General features: G+C 36.5%; 2 protein-coding genes across 4 annotated transcripts; both read right to left on the bottom strand.

The window, feature by feature from the left end:
• Positions 1-685: 685 nt before the first annotated feature.
• Positions 686-9,949, bottom strand: LOC111432198 (putative ion channel POLLUX-like 2). 3 transcript variants are annotated; one of them, XM_023069052.1, is made up of 24 exons: positions 9,702-9,949; positions 9,309-9,400; positions 8,879-8,964; positions 7,623-7,909; positions 7,398-7,469; positions 6,704-6,779; positions 6,468-6,566; positions 6,224-6,378; positions 6,026-6,130; positions 5,743-5,829; positions 4,742-4,826; positions 4,507-4,654; positions 4,172-4,248; positions 4,022-4,102; positions 3,188-3,382; positions 3,000-3,113; positions 2,430-2,522; positions 2,192-2,318; positions 2,016-2,092; positions 1,793-1,840; positions 1,642-1,711; positions 1,489-1,562; positions 1,139-1,249; positions 686-1,067 (listed from the first exon to the last, which is right to left on the bottom strand). In XM_023069052.1, exons 1-24 carry the CDS (start codon positions 9,791-9,793, stop codon positions 987-989), a joined length of 2,532 nt encoding a protein of 843 aa, XP_022924820.1. In that variant the 5' UTR covers positions 9,794-9,949; the 3' UTR covers positions 686-986. The 3 variants fall into 3 exon arrangements, with proteins under 3 accessions (XP_022924820.1, XP_022924817.1, XP_022924819.1); XM_023069049.1 differs by having other exon boundaries at positions 8,846-8,964; positions 9,702-9,947; XM_023069051.1 differs by having other exon boundaries at positions 8,846-8,964; positions 9,309-9,379; positions 9,702-9,945.
• A 541-nt stretch (positions 9,950-10,490) lies between these two features.
• Positions 10,491-12,921, bottom strand: LOC111431805 (serine/threonine receptor-like kinase NFP). The gene is made up of 2 exons (XM_023068510.1): positions 11,556-12,921; positions 10,491-11,469 (listed from the first exon to the last, which is right to left on the bottom strand). Exons 1-2 carry the CDS (start codon positions 12,714-12,716, stop codon positions 10,738-10,740), a joined length of 1,893 nt encoding a protein of 630 aa, XP_022924278.1. The 5' UTR covers positions 12,717-12,921; the 3' UTR covers positions 10,491-10,737.
• Between the last annotated feature and the right edge of the window lie 1,098 nt (positions 12,922-14,019).

Genomic DNA, 14,019 nt, shown 5'->3' on the forward strand with positions numbered 1-14,019 from the left:
TAAATAATAAGCCGACAAAAAAATTTATATGTGAAAATAGTGTTTATAAAAAAGATTTGCTATTTAATTTTTTGTTTTTTATTTTTGAAAATAGATTAAAAAAAATTAAAAGTAGAAAGCTTTTTGGGGTCTGTCTGCCGCATTTTTAAAAAAAGAAAAAGAGAAAAAGTGTAATATATATTGAATTGAAACCAAACAAATCCCAGCATTTATTGTAAAAATTTGAGCCACTCCAAAAGAAAACCCACCAATTAAAGGTTTATGTTTATTAATATATATTAATATTTTCAGCAAATCTTATCGAGCAACGAGCATATTTTTTGAAGTTTGTAAAAAAATCTCTCTCTCAAATTTAATACTCTGAATTTGGATTGGAGACCAAAAGACAAGCACTCTCTACAATTACTTTCTGATTCTTCATGGAATTATTCATATTTTAGTTTTTTCTATACTGAAATTGCAGAATGCACTGAATGTGATTCTGATTCCTAAGCTGATTAATAAAAAGATGAGCCTTCCGAGGTCTTTTTTATGTGGGAATCTCAGACAAATCTGTTCCGTTTTAATGTAATTATAATATCTTGTCTGTCTGCAGATTAAATTAAGTTCATTTATCCGACACCATTAATTAATTAATTAAGACTCCTAATTCAAAGTATTGTTAAGATGGTCAGATTCATTTGGGTTACAGAATAAAACAACTTCTGTCCCTTGAAATCATAAAAAGTAACCCACCATTCCGTGGGTATTAAGATTTTAGGAGACTATTTACAGAAGGAACATGTTCTTCAAAAGGAATTCTACACTATGATCTAATATTTGAAGCACTATGATTCACATGTAAGGAGACTATTTACAATATTTTGACAATTTCGTGTGTGGTACTTTCTTCTGTTCTATACCTTTGGGGGGAGAAAAAATTATATGTTGATTGTATATATGAACATAACATCACAAGTAGAGATGGATGAGAACCTCTTTTTTCGTCATTCACGCTCTGATATAACAATTAACGAATCTGTCAATTGGAGAGAAAGCGGTTCGGACTTGGGTATTGGATTGATTACCTGCATTAACCACAATAATGCATCAGATTTGTAACCAACATTTCTCTCCATTATTCAACTACCATTCTTACCTTCCTATTGTCTTTAACATAGCCAATGGCAACTTCTTGCTTTAGATTTGCTCTTTCGGTAAGTTCTGAGAATGAGAGATCCTCTCCTTGTTTCATGTAGCCACTGATATCCTGTGTCAAGAAGACATGTAAATCATGACGCAATTATGTCACAAAAGGTTTTACACATAAAGCATCTTTAACTTGAGTCTAATTCTCTGTTACTACACTTCGCATTTATTTTTATTTAGTCATTTAATCACGAGACCAAAAAAATTCAACTAGGGAAAGAATTGTACTTTCAACCCGGTCGTTTTACCTCAACGTCCATAGCTATAAAAGGTAACGTGGACAAAGAAATAGAGATGTACCTTCACATAAATTTCATCACCCTCGGCATTTAAAATATCTTTCCATACTTCATTCAGCTCACTATTCTCTGCCACTGTGCCACAAAAATATATCCTTGAATTAGGACGTCATTAGCACAAACAATCTCAAAGAGGTCCAATGCATTTTCAGACCTTGAGCAGTGACAAGACTCATTATTTCCTCTGCTGCAATGTATGTCAGGGAAGGTTTTATTCTGGTTATCTGCATGCGTTGTAACAGTTACGTCAATATTTGAATATCCTAAAAATGCTGTACATGAAAATTTCAAAACGAAGCATTTACTTGTTTTCCCAATTTGGAGTCAACAATCTCCGCAACAAGATTTTGTACCTGAGATAAATTGTCACGTTATAGATCCTACTTTCTCCAGAAAATACGCAAAAAGACCGCTATGATATAATATGATCGAGCTTTCCATAAATGTATTATGTCAAAGGATTGATGAATAGTATTTATAAGAAGATTGTGCTATTGATAATATTACTTTGGTATAAACAACAAATACCTTGACTCCGTGCTTTTTACAGATACTTTCAGCAAGGAGAAGAGTATATACCGAGTTTTTGTCTGCCCTAGATGGATCTGAAAAGTTGCAAATCAATCCAATCCATCTTCAGGTAACTAACACACAGAAACATTACACAAGCTAAAAAAGACATAAGATAGTTTTGATATCCATACCCCCAAGAAGCGATTCTCTGTCGGATATCACTGCAATAGATAAAGGAACATCTTCATTTTTACTGAAAGAACTCTTAATATTTGTTAAGGTTTCCTCTAAGGTATCATAGTCCATGGGATTTCCAATCTACATCATACAAAACAGAGGTACAAAATTATGGAAGGAGGCTTAAAGAAAGAATTAAAATGCTCTACAAGGCTATACTTATCTTCAGTCAATTAAGACAATCGTCACTACCCTGTGAGAAACTCTGACATTTTTTAACTTCTTGTGGTCGACAGCTTTATTAGCCTTCTTTCGTTCTTCAAATGATGCATCTGCTAAAATTTCCTGCATATACACAAGAGCTCACAATTATGGTCCAACAACCACATTCGTGCGACATATAACCAAAAGTATAGATGTATAAAACTGGTTCTTCAAGCCCAACGACGCTAATCAGGAGTTGAATGCATCACATCATGACACAAAAACTTCACATTCCTAAGAACCCGGGTGTCGTCACTTTCAATAGAGATCCAATTTCCATTATGTGAGCTATTTTTAATCCAGAAAATTCATTGAAGCTTTTGCCTCCATTCAAGTGGAGATGCGAAGCTAAATGGGGATATATTTCAATGAATCTACACTGTAATCAAGTGCATCTTTTTTTTCATAAGATCATGACTAGTGACTATAATGCATGAACTGTTGTAATGCAGAGCACATCATATTCTTATGCAAAACTGATACACTGGAGTCAAGATCTAATACAAAGATTTATAGTCTAGCAAAAATGAAGAAAATTAATACAGAGAAGAGCTTTACCAATACACTACCAGGTCCGAGATAGTTATCATATTCTTCAATCATATCTACAACATCTGGGCGCCAACCAAGCAAAAGTATGCATTCTCTTGGTCCCACGGTCCACTTTGAAGCCTGTGTGCAATGTAAACATTAGCTACCATGCTTACTGGCTTGTTGATAATACAAACAGATCACTTAAATATTACCTTGAAAGAAGGTTTTGTTGGATGTTTGATGATATTCTCAAATCCCATTCCATTTGTTTCCAGAGATTTCTGTAAACCTATATTATTGTTTTTAATACTTTCCAGCTTTTTAATGGCATTACTTCCTCCATTGGTCTCATTTGAATGACCATCCATTCCCTTATGTCCACCAAGGAGAGGTGCAATGAACAAAATCTACATCAGAAGATAATTAAGTAATGAGAGATGCTCAAATTCAACTGAGAAAATGTATCGAACGAAGCTGTTTCCTTCAAAGCAAACTACTTGAGAATTTATCAGATCACCATATAAACGCAATTAGTCCATAGCATTACAATTCTTTTGTCCACGTCTAGCAATTAATATGTAATCAATGTTGCGAGTCTAAAGAAGGGTAGTATCAAGATTATTGCCTTCAGCGACACCCACCCTACCTTTCTATCAGAGAAAATGGAACCTATCATGTCTTGAAAAATTACAAGCACATCACATACAAGCATTTTAAACCATTGGTTTTTGTTCTTTGGATGGTTGGCATGAGTCTAAGAACAGAGTGAGAAGTGTAACATAACATACTTCTAAAAGCAATTTTGCGCAGATACTGATTTATTTATAACCAATTAAAATCAAAATTTTATTTCAGCGCTGAAACTTGAATTAAAAAAAAAAAATTGGTGCTTGAGATAATATGCCTGAAAGGGCAACACAAAGCAATTTGATCGAATTTCAGACTAGGACCATCAAAACTAAATGCTGCTTCTTTTTTTCCCTTATCTTTTTTCTTTTTAAAAAAAGAGAGATATGAATCAGCGTTTGGATAACTATTATTCATACCTTGTCATTTTGCCACAGAATCTCATCATCATTTGGATGGAAGTGTATCTTCCCATTTCTATAGATACCACAAACAACTGCCTGTAGAAATACCCATTCAGCAAAAAGGAAAGGGAATGGGGAGAGAAATCTTAGCTGATGAATAAGTACCTCATGAAATCCTTGGCGTATTTCTTTATAATTTAGACCAACAAAACGGGGAGAACTGAATAGATTGAATACATTTTCTGCAATTGCACAGCATTACAAATTTGAGTAGACTGGAAACTGAAAGGTCTAGAAATTCAAGAACAAGTTTCTCTAAATATTGTGAGCATCTAGTCTTTTACTCCCTTTATTGTGATTCAGTTAGTCGTCCTTTGTGACAACACTTGAATGAGAAGATGGAAGTTTCTTTTCTCAATCTTTCTTTCAGTTGTTCCAGGAAAGAAGTTTCTCCCTACACTTTCTTATGTAATTAAGATAACTATAAATTTGTCACGTACTTCGATAGTTCAACAAGTGCCGGTAAATTTTTATGAGCCCCTTCTGTCGAGAACATTGGACAAATAATTTATAGGCAACATTCTCCACCGGCTCTACTTTCAGTCCTGTGACCGACTTCAAGAGCTCGCATGTATTGGAACTAGAAACCTGAATTCATAAAGAAAAGGTTCAGATTCAGCTATTCATAGTTGAAATTTGATAAACTGATCAAATTGTTATTTATTGGTAGCATACCTCAACAATAGTTGGGATGGAGTCCATATTTGCAATGGGTTGAAGGGCAAGAACAGAGAGAAATGCATCTGTATCAACTTCATACCTAATAAACTTGTGTGCAATACGCTTTAGTTAATCCATAATTCCAAGATTTATTTCTCCTATTCGAAAGCAAAATAAGTAATCCTACATACTATACTGGTCAATATCTCAATTTCAACTACACTTAATGTTAACTGAATGAGAAACAAAAGCTCTATTTAGCAGGACTCACCCTCACTACATACCCAAGACACCTTTTTTCTTCAATTGGCTGTAAAAATAGCTTTCTTTTTAAAAGTCTCCAGGATAAGTATTCAATAACGGTGAACAATGATTACTTCCTATATCACCACAATTATAAAAAAACCAAGGATGGTTGAGAAACCTACATAAGGGCAAATTCACCTCAATATCCAATGGAGGACAGTGGAAGGAACAAAGAGAAGTTATCAGATTTGTCTATCTCATAAATAGAATAAAGGAACCATGAAATACTTGAAGAAATTAAAATAATAAAAGCAGTATGAAAATAATTCGCATACATGTTTAAAAGGACAAAATTACTCGAGCATTGGAAATGCTAAATTATGCATCTTTTATCACTTCCAAAAAAAATATTCATTGTACGAATTTCAACTTCGTTGAAAGGAGTGATGTTCTTGCAACTTGATGAAACTATTATTTAAAGGTCATAAGCAATTGCCTAGTCGTGATTACAATTTATGAAAATCAGAATAGTCATCCCCACTCCATAATATTATTAATCTAGATCAACATTTCATAAAGATTGCATCAACTTTAGAGCCAACTACTAAAGTTCAGTAGCATTTACAAAGAAATCATTAACTTTGATAAATAAAGACAAGTTCTACAAGGTCAGAGAAAAAAAAAGATAATATGGAAGACAAGAAAAACGCTCAATAAAACAACAGTACACGAAGACAAAGAAATATACTTATAGCTGAAAACTTTCTTACCGGTCTGCTTTTGTTGGCAGTATAATAACCGCTCGTGCCATAGAGGCAGCAGCTCTTTCAAATGATTTTGTTAAGCTGAGACTACAACTGTGAAACCACCAACTTAATGGAGTTAGATGAGACCAAAGATAAATCGGGCCAATAGAGAAAAAAATTTAGTAACTTCGCTTCCTTCGGGAAAATAAATCGAATAAGGTAACTCCATATGCAGATCCAAAAAAGAGAGCAAATATTTTCTGTCTGCAATTATCATTAAGAAAGAAAATAACGTCATCATAGTTACCTCTTCGTAAGAACATCAATGTGGTAAAGATCTTTCGCAATATTATCAGCTAACTTGTCCATTTGTTTCCTTGGAAGATCAGACATGAGAAGAATTCTCTGTCTCCTGAAAACATAGACCAAAAAGAAACTGTACTTGCCAATGCTTATAACAACTTGATGTTGACATAGACTCTATGACAGGAGGAGCAACAGTTACCTAGCAGTTGCAGTGCCTAAGCGAACAGCAAACTCATGGTATTTGTTTAGCTGCTTCAGAATAAAAGTCAAATGACTATTGACACCACAAATGATGATGTGATCAGACTCCAGAACTTGCACTTGTGCACCTTCCCTCAGCCTTTGCATGTTATGCTGTCCAAACAAGCATAAGTAGTAAGTGTACGGAAATTAGCTTCAGTAAACACCTACTTTTTCTTCTGTTTTTTTGTCATTAGGCTTACCCTAAACTGTTCTGTCATTGTGCTGAGTAGACGAGAGTAAAATAATATTCCCCATATGGCAAGAATGAAGCCTATAACACGTTCAACTCGTGTTCTTTGCTGTTAGTTCAAAATATAGATGTTTTTGAGTCAGATTAATAGTTCTTAGATACTTATCAAATAATTTTAAGAAAACAGTTGAAGTTCATCATTAATAAAATAGAACTCAAGGATCTTCATATGAAAATGCAGCATACTTTCAAGTGAGTGGATGATGAACATAGGCATGCCCATGCTTCCCATAAGCAGTCCTCTAGAGATTGAGTGCTACCTCTGTTCAAGACACTCCCAGATTTGTAAACAAGAATGTGCATCGCAAGTAGAAAGGATCAATGAACTAACAGACAAAACCAAACTAACAATTGATTGCAAGAATTGAAACGTAGGCAACAGATTGAAAGTTCAAGTAATTAGGTAATTAAAATTAACTTTCAGAGAAATTATAACGTAAAACTAGACTGTCATTATCTTCTTATTAAAATTAAAAAAAAAATGTAAAAGAGACAAATAAATTGTTCAAACAACATATTTCTTATTTTAAAATAGAAAGCAAAACAACGAGAGGACTGGAGGGGACTGGGGGAGATAGTTATTTTTTAGTATAATTGTTGCATAAATCAATGCAGCTTTTTCCCCCTAAAATTGACAAGTTAGGGAAAGTGATTGGAGGGGACTGGGGGAGATAGTTATACCCCAGCAAATCTAAAACCCTCCCATTCCATTTTAACTCTCCACTTTTGAACACAGGAAACAAAACAGAATATTTCACTTATTCAAGACTTGCATTGGGAAGGGTTAAATACGCTATATATCAGATCTTACCATTTACAGCATGAAGTCTATTTAAAGCTGCAGGTTAGTACTTAGCAGAAAGGAATAAAAGTAGAGTACCTGAGCTTGAAGAGCAGGAAACCACCGATCAAAATAAATGAGATGCATGCCACAAGGAGCACCACTAGGAACCTTAAAATAAAATAAATAAATAAATAAATAATAGTAAAAAAAAAACGAAACTAGATGATTTCTCAATTCTTGAAGCTCTACAGCATCAATTCAGATGAGTGACAATCATTCCCCAAAATATGAACAAGGGCAACAAATATGCACCTCACTTACGTGCCAATATTTCTCTCAAGTTGAATGTTGAATAGGTATATCAGTCGTGCAAAACTCCATCTGATATCCCTAAATGCAGGCGTGTATATATCCAACTGAAGGGGTGTCGGTTTATTCAACGTATTAGACACACATGCAAATGGCAAGCTAAATGCCCCAAAATTTTGAAGGATACAAGGGAATCGCTCTAGGACAATTTTGGCTATAAATTTAACAGAGGTAAGTTGTGTCAGGCTGAAAAGGCAAGCTGCAAATACAACGTTGACTGCAACTTTAGCTTGGGTAGCCTGATACAATTCCAGTGCATAATTATCAGAAAATCAGCAAGTTTTGTGAACTAAAGGCATAGGTAATAAGCAAGTTCTCTATATTGCAAGAGATAAAAAAGGGAAAAAAAATAATGATTTTTAGTTTATCCTATTAGCGGGCAACAAATGCCCAAAGGGGAAACTCATTCAAAGCTTACAAGAAAATTAGTTAAGCATTTAACATGACCCCAAGAACAAAATTAAGAAGCAAATCTCCATAGAAAAAAAAAATTGAATATTAGAAATAGATAGACAGTTGTAGTAAATAGTCAATGCATCTTACTTTCCTCATTTCACAATTTCTCTGTCTACCTCAAAGAACTTCTAACAGGAATACCCTACTCGCCTCATAGCAAGATGACAAAAGAGAAAAAACAGCTTTGATGTTTAACATGTCAGACCAGTTTGGAATGACTTTCCAACTACTTAAAAACATTTTTTTTCTTCCCATAAAAACACTTTTTAAACCACTTGGAAAGTCATTCCAAACCGGACCATCATCCCTAATTATTGAAGTTTTTAGGAATTTTATCGTCACTGTTGGCCCCTTATGCCATATAGTAATTATTGCTTACCATTCAAAAATCAAAGTTTTTAATGTATCAAAATTCACAAACTTGCTCTCCCAGCAATGTTTCTTAAAACTCTCGAGACATACAGATGCTTGCATATAACGAACCGTAATGTATGGTTGAAAAGGGAGACCTGACAGTACAGATCACACAAATATTGGCCATTATGTGCCCAAATTTGATTTCTCCAGATATAATACAGCACAATCTAGATGTATAAGGCAAGACTACATAAGGTTGTTGCGTCTCAGTTATTTTGTAAGATCAAGCAAGTTGGCAATCGTACGCTTAATGCACAAGCAAAAAGATAAAACAAATTTTCAGCCTATCATCCAACAGTCACCTGAGGAAAACTATGTGGGTTAATTCTATATACACTGGCATTCTGATCATTTGAGCTGCTTGTACACATTGAAGTCTGTACCCGCTCATGTTTCCTTTGAGAACAGACCTCCCATGTCCCTGCCATAGAATCAACGTCATCAGGAGAATAAAAGCGATGGATCTACAGTATTCAATGCATAAGAAGCAAAACAATAGATCAATGCTGGTTCGTACACAACATGAATAAAAGTAGTTGTCTTACGGTAGCTTAACCAATTTATTCCACAGGAGTCCATGTAGTACATGGAAAGAAACGATGAAATCAAAACCATAACCGTTTCCGTTAAACTGATGGCGGGAAATAAACCAGATTGTCTTGAAAACTCGAATTATTCAAAGCCTAAAATGGAATATGTACTCGTAAAGGCAACTTCACTGTGCATTGATATTCATTTCGCAATATCCATCTACAACAGACTCACCTCCACAAACCACGAGAGGACAAGCATTAAAATTGGAATGGTCGGTCCACGAAAAGTGAGAAGGCAAGGTTCTGTTGGAAAATGATGCGAAACTGTTAAACAGAAATAATCACGCAATAAATTAAACAGAAAGGAAAAGAAAGTCTCCATTAGAATACTTTTGACAAACACATCTTCTACACTCCAAGATTATATGATCACAGGTCGGGCGGAGTTTCCAATACACACTAAATTTCAATCGGTAGTAAAATGGTAGCAGTTCGACCGGTACACAAATTACGCGGGAAAGTCGAGCGATTAAGTGGAATGGCGTTCATGTTAGTCAGAGATAGGTCACGGTGAAGGAAGTTAGAATGGAGAGAAGAAGAGAAGCAAAAATAGGATAGAAAGTACCTGGAAGTCGAAAACGAAAATCTCCGACGGAATCGAGGCAGTTGCGACGGCGAAAGGCGTAAGTACGAGCATTGACGTTGACTCAGAGACATCAGGCTCTTGTGCAATTGTTTGTAATGGAAGAATGGTGTTGGAGAAGGGTGGAATTGAAGGAAGGGAGGAAGACGGACGACTGAAGACAGGAAAATGGAAAATGGCCGATGGATTCGCTATATTAAATTTAGAGAATATGATCGCTGCTTTACCGTACGTTTTTTGTCTTTTTGTTTTTGGTTCTTTTTAACCAAATTAAATTTATCCATCCAAAAAGAAAGTTTATGGTTAAATTTAATTTTGAATGTAGGGTCAGGTGATTTGTGGATCCTAGGTTGTTCCCTCCTGGGTGAGAACAATATTTATTCCTCTCAGACATACCCAATCCGAGGCAGTGAGTTTAGCTCATACGTGTTCTTTTCTTTTGAAGCATTTAGGAAAAAGGGTCATCGAGAGGTTCAATCGCCACTAATCCATTATGGCTATTGGTTAGCAATTGTGGCATCAACACTATCACGTGGCTGTAACCCATGATATGAATAACAACTTTTTCACAATTGTATGATATTGTCTCATTGTTTTTGGGCTTCCTAATAAACTTTGATCGTTCTTTTTAATTAGCCAAGGTGATTGATTCTTCTTCATGTATCTGCAACTACGGTTCGTGTTGGTGGATTTATCTCATCAATATTGGTTGTTGTTATGGAAATTAGTAGTGATTGTGTCAAGAATCGGCATGAAGACGAGCTATTCTAATGGTTCTAAAGTTGTGGTGCTTTAGCCATTTTATTGCCGCTAATTAAGCCGGATGATTTTGGTGTCACTCCTTTATCCAAATTCAGTTTCTAGCAGAGAGGTGAAGTCTACATGCCATCTATCTTATCCCACTCTCAAACTGCCTTCATTCAAGGGAGGCAGATAAAAAACACTTGTACTCTTAAAGCTTCTAATATTGTGTATATTGCATATGCTTGTCCCTTTGTATAGTAAGCAACGGCTTTGGCTACCTAGCAGCTAAGGGAGGATCCGATAAAGTATCATCAGAGAACTCGAACACAGCATCGTCGCTCTTGCTTAGCGCATAAACCACCTCGACCATGCTCGGCCTCTTCATAGGGTCCTTCTGCAAGCAACTAACAGCCACATTCATCACATCCATCACACTCTCCATTGGACACGATTGCTCGAAAAGTGCTTCATCAACCCAACTCCTCAACCTGTCCAACTTCTCCTTTCCTTCCGAAAATCCAGTACTCGCTCTCATCCATAGAACCCCTCCTTCGTCGTCAATGGCCTCCCTCCCGGAGATCAGCTCGAGCAGAATAACTCCGAACGAGAAGATGTCCATCTTTGTCGACACCACTCCATCCGCTATGTATTCGGGTGCTATATAGCCTTGAGTTCCAACAATGTGCATGGTTATGGCATTGTACCCCGACTTTGCCAGCCCAAAGTTGGCTATCTTAGCCCTCATGCTTGCATCCAACAGAATGTTGCTGCTTTTTATGTCTTTGTGCACGACTTGCGGCCTCGTGTGCTCGTGGATGTAAAGTAGCCCGTTAGCGACATCAATGGCAATCCTCAATCTCGTTCTCCAGTTCAGCTTCTGCCTTTGGCTCCCGTGTAGCCATGAATAAAGAGAACCATTCTCTACATGTTCATAAATTAGGTAGCAGGTTGCATCTTCAGGGTCGATGCAAAACCCTTCGAGCTTCACTAGATTACCATGGTTTATCTTCAATCAAAATAACCAAATTCAAACCATTAGCTTAAGGGTCCACTTTTTCACGTCTGAAATGGTGATAATGTTACTAATGTTACCTTCTGCAAGATCTTGAGCTGTTCATAGGCATTCCACTTCATCTTCTTGATAGCGTACTCAACTCCGCCGATGCTCCCCTTATAAACCGAACCTTGAATCAAGCTACTCTCGCTGAACCCATCTGTCGCCTCATTCAGCTCCTCAATTTTGAACACTCTGTATTTATCCAAACAATCCGACACATCCGCCATTAAATCCACCTCTATTTGCTTCCCTTTCTCCTTCCTCATCCAAACCCCAATGTCCTGCACTCTCTGTTTCTCAACTCCCTCCTCCATTTCCCTTTCCTTACTCCTCCTCTTACCCACTCCACAAACCCACAAACCCACCACCACGATCAGCAGAAACCCCACAATCCCAATCCCAATGGCCAGCCCTGTCACTGCTCTGTTTTTCCCCTCCACCACTGGGACCAGGGCCTGCTCTGGAGACGGCGACACCACAATGGGCTGCGTCAAATTGGGCAGACGACTCACCGGGATGAAAATCGTCTCGAACGGCTCCGGGTTGGGCCGATTCGCGTCTGTGATATCCAACGTCTCTACCCCAAATCTCGAAGCTATCGAAGGCAGAGTATCGGTGGGCTGAATCACGTAAGAGACCATGAAACTAACACGATTTTGGGATTGGGTGTGAGTAGGACACTTGCAAAAGATGGGGAAAACGACGTCGATACCGATGGGGAGATCGACCGCGACGAGAGTGGGATTGACGACTTCGACAGATTGGTAAGTGGTAAGATTCTGAAACTTAAAGGTGGAGACTTGCCAGAAGTTATCGCCGTGGTTGATTTTGTAGGAGAGATTAGCATAAGAGATGCTGACAGAAGCATTGAGGGACTTGCAAAAGCAGTTGATAGGAATGAAGAGTGGCTGGCCGGAGAGGAGAGGGAAAGTGGCGTTGGAGTCAGAGATATTGCTTGGGCGGGAAATTTGGAGGCGGCTAACCCAGAAGAGGTCAGCAATGGTAGCCAAGTTGAGAAAACCGGGGGCGGCGGCGCGGTAGAAGACGTAGGCCTGACATGGGTCGGCAGTGTGATTGGTGGAGCAGGTGTAGCCATCGGCGTCGGGGGGTTGAGCGGCAGAGTGATGGAAGAGGAAGATGAAGAAGGAGAAGAGTACAGAGGAGGTAAGGGTATGGCGGATTGAGGGTGGTTCCATTTTTGTTGTAGATTGTTTTGGTTGATTAGCAATGTGTATTTAAAGTCAAAATGATTTTCATTTTTCTCCCGTGGAGGAAACGTTTCTCCAATCCACTTAATATAAACAGTAGCATTGGAAATTTTGCACCAAAATTTCTTCCCACTCATACCCATGCCCCATTAATTTGAGTGCGTGTTAAGTCAAGTCAAGCCAAGTCAAGCCCCAAGTGTTCATAGTTTCCCCGTCAATGAAGTCCAAAACGGGGAGGGAAGAGGAAGAAGAACAGAGGCAGAGGGCCATTTTTTTTGGAGTTGTCGTCGTCGATACACCTCGTATAGCACCATGACCAATTAAAAATTGCCACGTAGCTCCAAATCTGCTGCTGAAGTCTTATTTGGACTGATTTAAAATAATATTTCCATTGCCAAGTTGGTAAAGTATTACCGGCCAAAATTTGGTTTAATTGTCATGTCATAAAAAATAAATAAATAAAATAAGAAAAAGTTGTGTGTTAAATGTTAAATGTTAAATGTTATTATTGGAGTCTGCAAACGTTTTCCGAGGCCTGTCCCTCTCATCAACTTGTCCCTTTCCCATTTTCGCCTTTTCAATTACTTTTAAATGAACCGTCTATGAAAATCTCAATATTCTTTTTCTGGTTAAATATTATTAAATATAATATTTAAATAATATATTAGTCTTCCAATATATCGCTCTTTTATATTTTATTTTGTTCTCAATAATAGAAAAATTTTATTCTTAATATTTTTTTTTTATATTTTATTTTAATCTCAATATTTCCTTATTTGTAGGAAAATTTTATTCTTAATATTTTTTTTTAGGTATTAGTCTATTATAATATTTATAGGTATTATTTGTAGATATTAGTCAATAGTTTGTATTTGTATGTATTAATTCTTAGCTTGTATTTATAGGTATTAGTCCTTAATTTGTATTTATAGGTATTAATCCCTAATTTGTATTTTATTTAAAGGTTATGAATATGAATGAGAGAATAGGCACCTTCAATTCAAATTCTATTTCTCCTAAATCAAAGGGAACTTTTATTTTGTTTGCTATTCACATTTTTATATACTTACAACAACCTAACCCTATTTTTAAAAACACTAAAATTATAACATTCTAACAACCTAATTTAGGAAATAAAATTGTAACCGAACAATAAAACCCTACCGATGACATTTTAAATGCTTAATTTTTTCAATTTCAATCACTTGATGACACTCATTTTCTCTATAATCAATGTCGTTCTCCTCTTCAACAATTGATATTGAATCACAAAAAAAAAAAAAAAAAAAAA

The sequence above is a fragment of the Cucurbita moschata genome, unplaced genomic scaffold, assembly GCF_002738365.1.
Source record: "Cucurbita moschata cultivar Rifu unplaced genomic scaffold, Cmos_1.0 Cmo_Scf00037, whole genome shotgun sequence".
Lineage (NCBI taxonomy): Eukaryota > Viridiplantae > Streptophyta > Magnoliopsida > Cucurbitales > Cucurbitaceae > Cucurbita > Cucurbita moschata.

Excerpts from the sequence above, each read along its gene's own strand:
- LOC111432198 (XM_023069049.1), bottom strand. The coding sequence starts at position 9,793 with ATGTCTCTGAGTCAACGTCAATGCTCGTACTTACGCCTTTCGCCGTCG. Across the intron at positions 7,470-7,622 it reads CTTGAGAGAAATATTGGCAC|GTTCCTAGTGGTGCTCCTTG; the intron begins GTAAGTGAGGTG and ends TTTTATTTTAAG. Across the intron at positions 1,563-1,641 it reads GAGTCTTGTCACTGCTCAAG|TGGCAGAGAATAGTGAGCTG; the intron begins GTCTGAAAATGC and ends TTTGTGGCACAG.
- LOC111431805 (XM_023068510.1), bottom strand. The coding sequence starts at position 12,716 with ATGGAACCACCCTCAATCCGCCATACCCTTACCTCCTCTGTACTCTTC. Across the intron at positions 11,470-11,555 it reads AGCTCAAGATCTTGCAGAAG|ATAAACCATGGTAATCTAGT; the intron begins GTAACATTAGTA and ends TTTTGATTGAAG.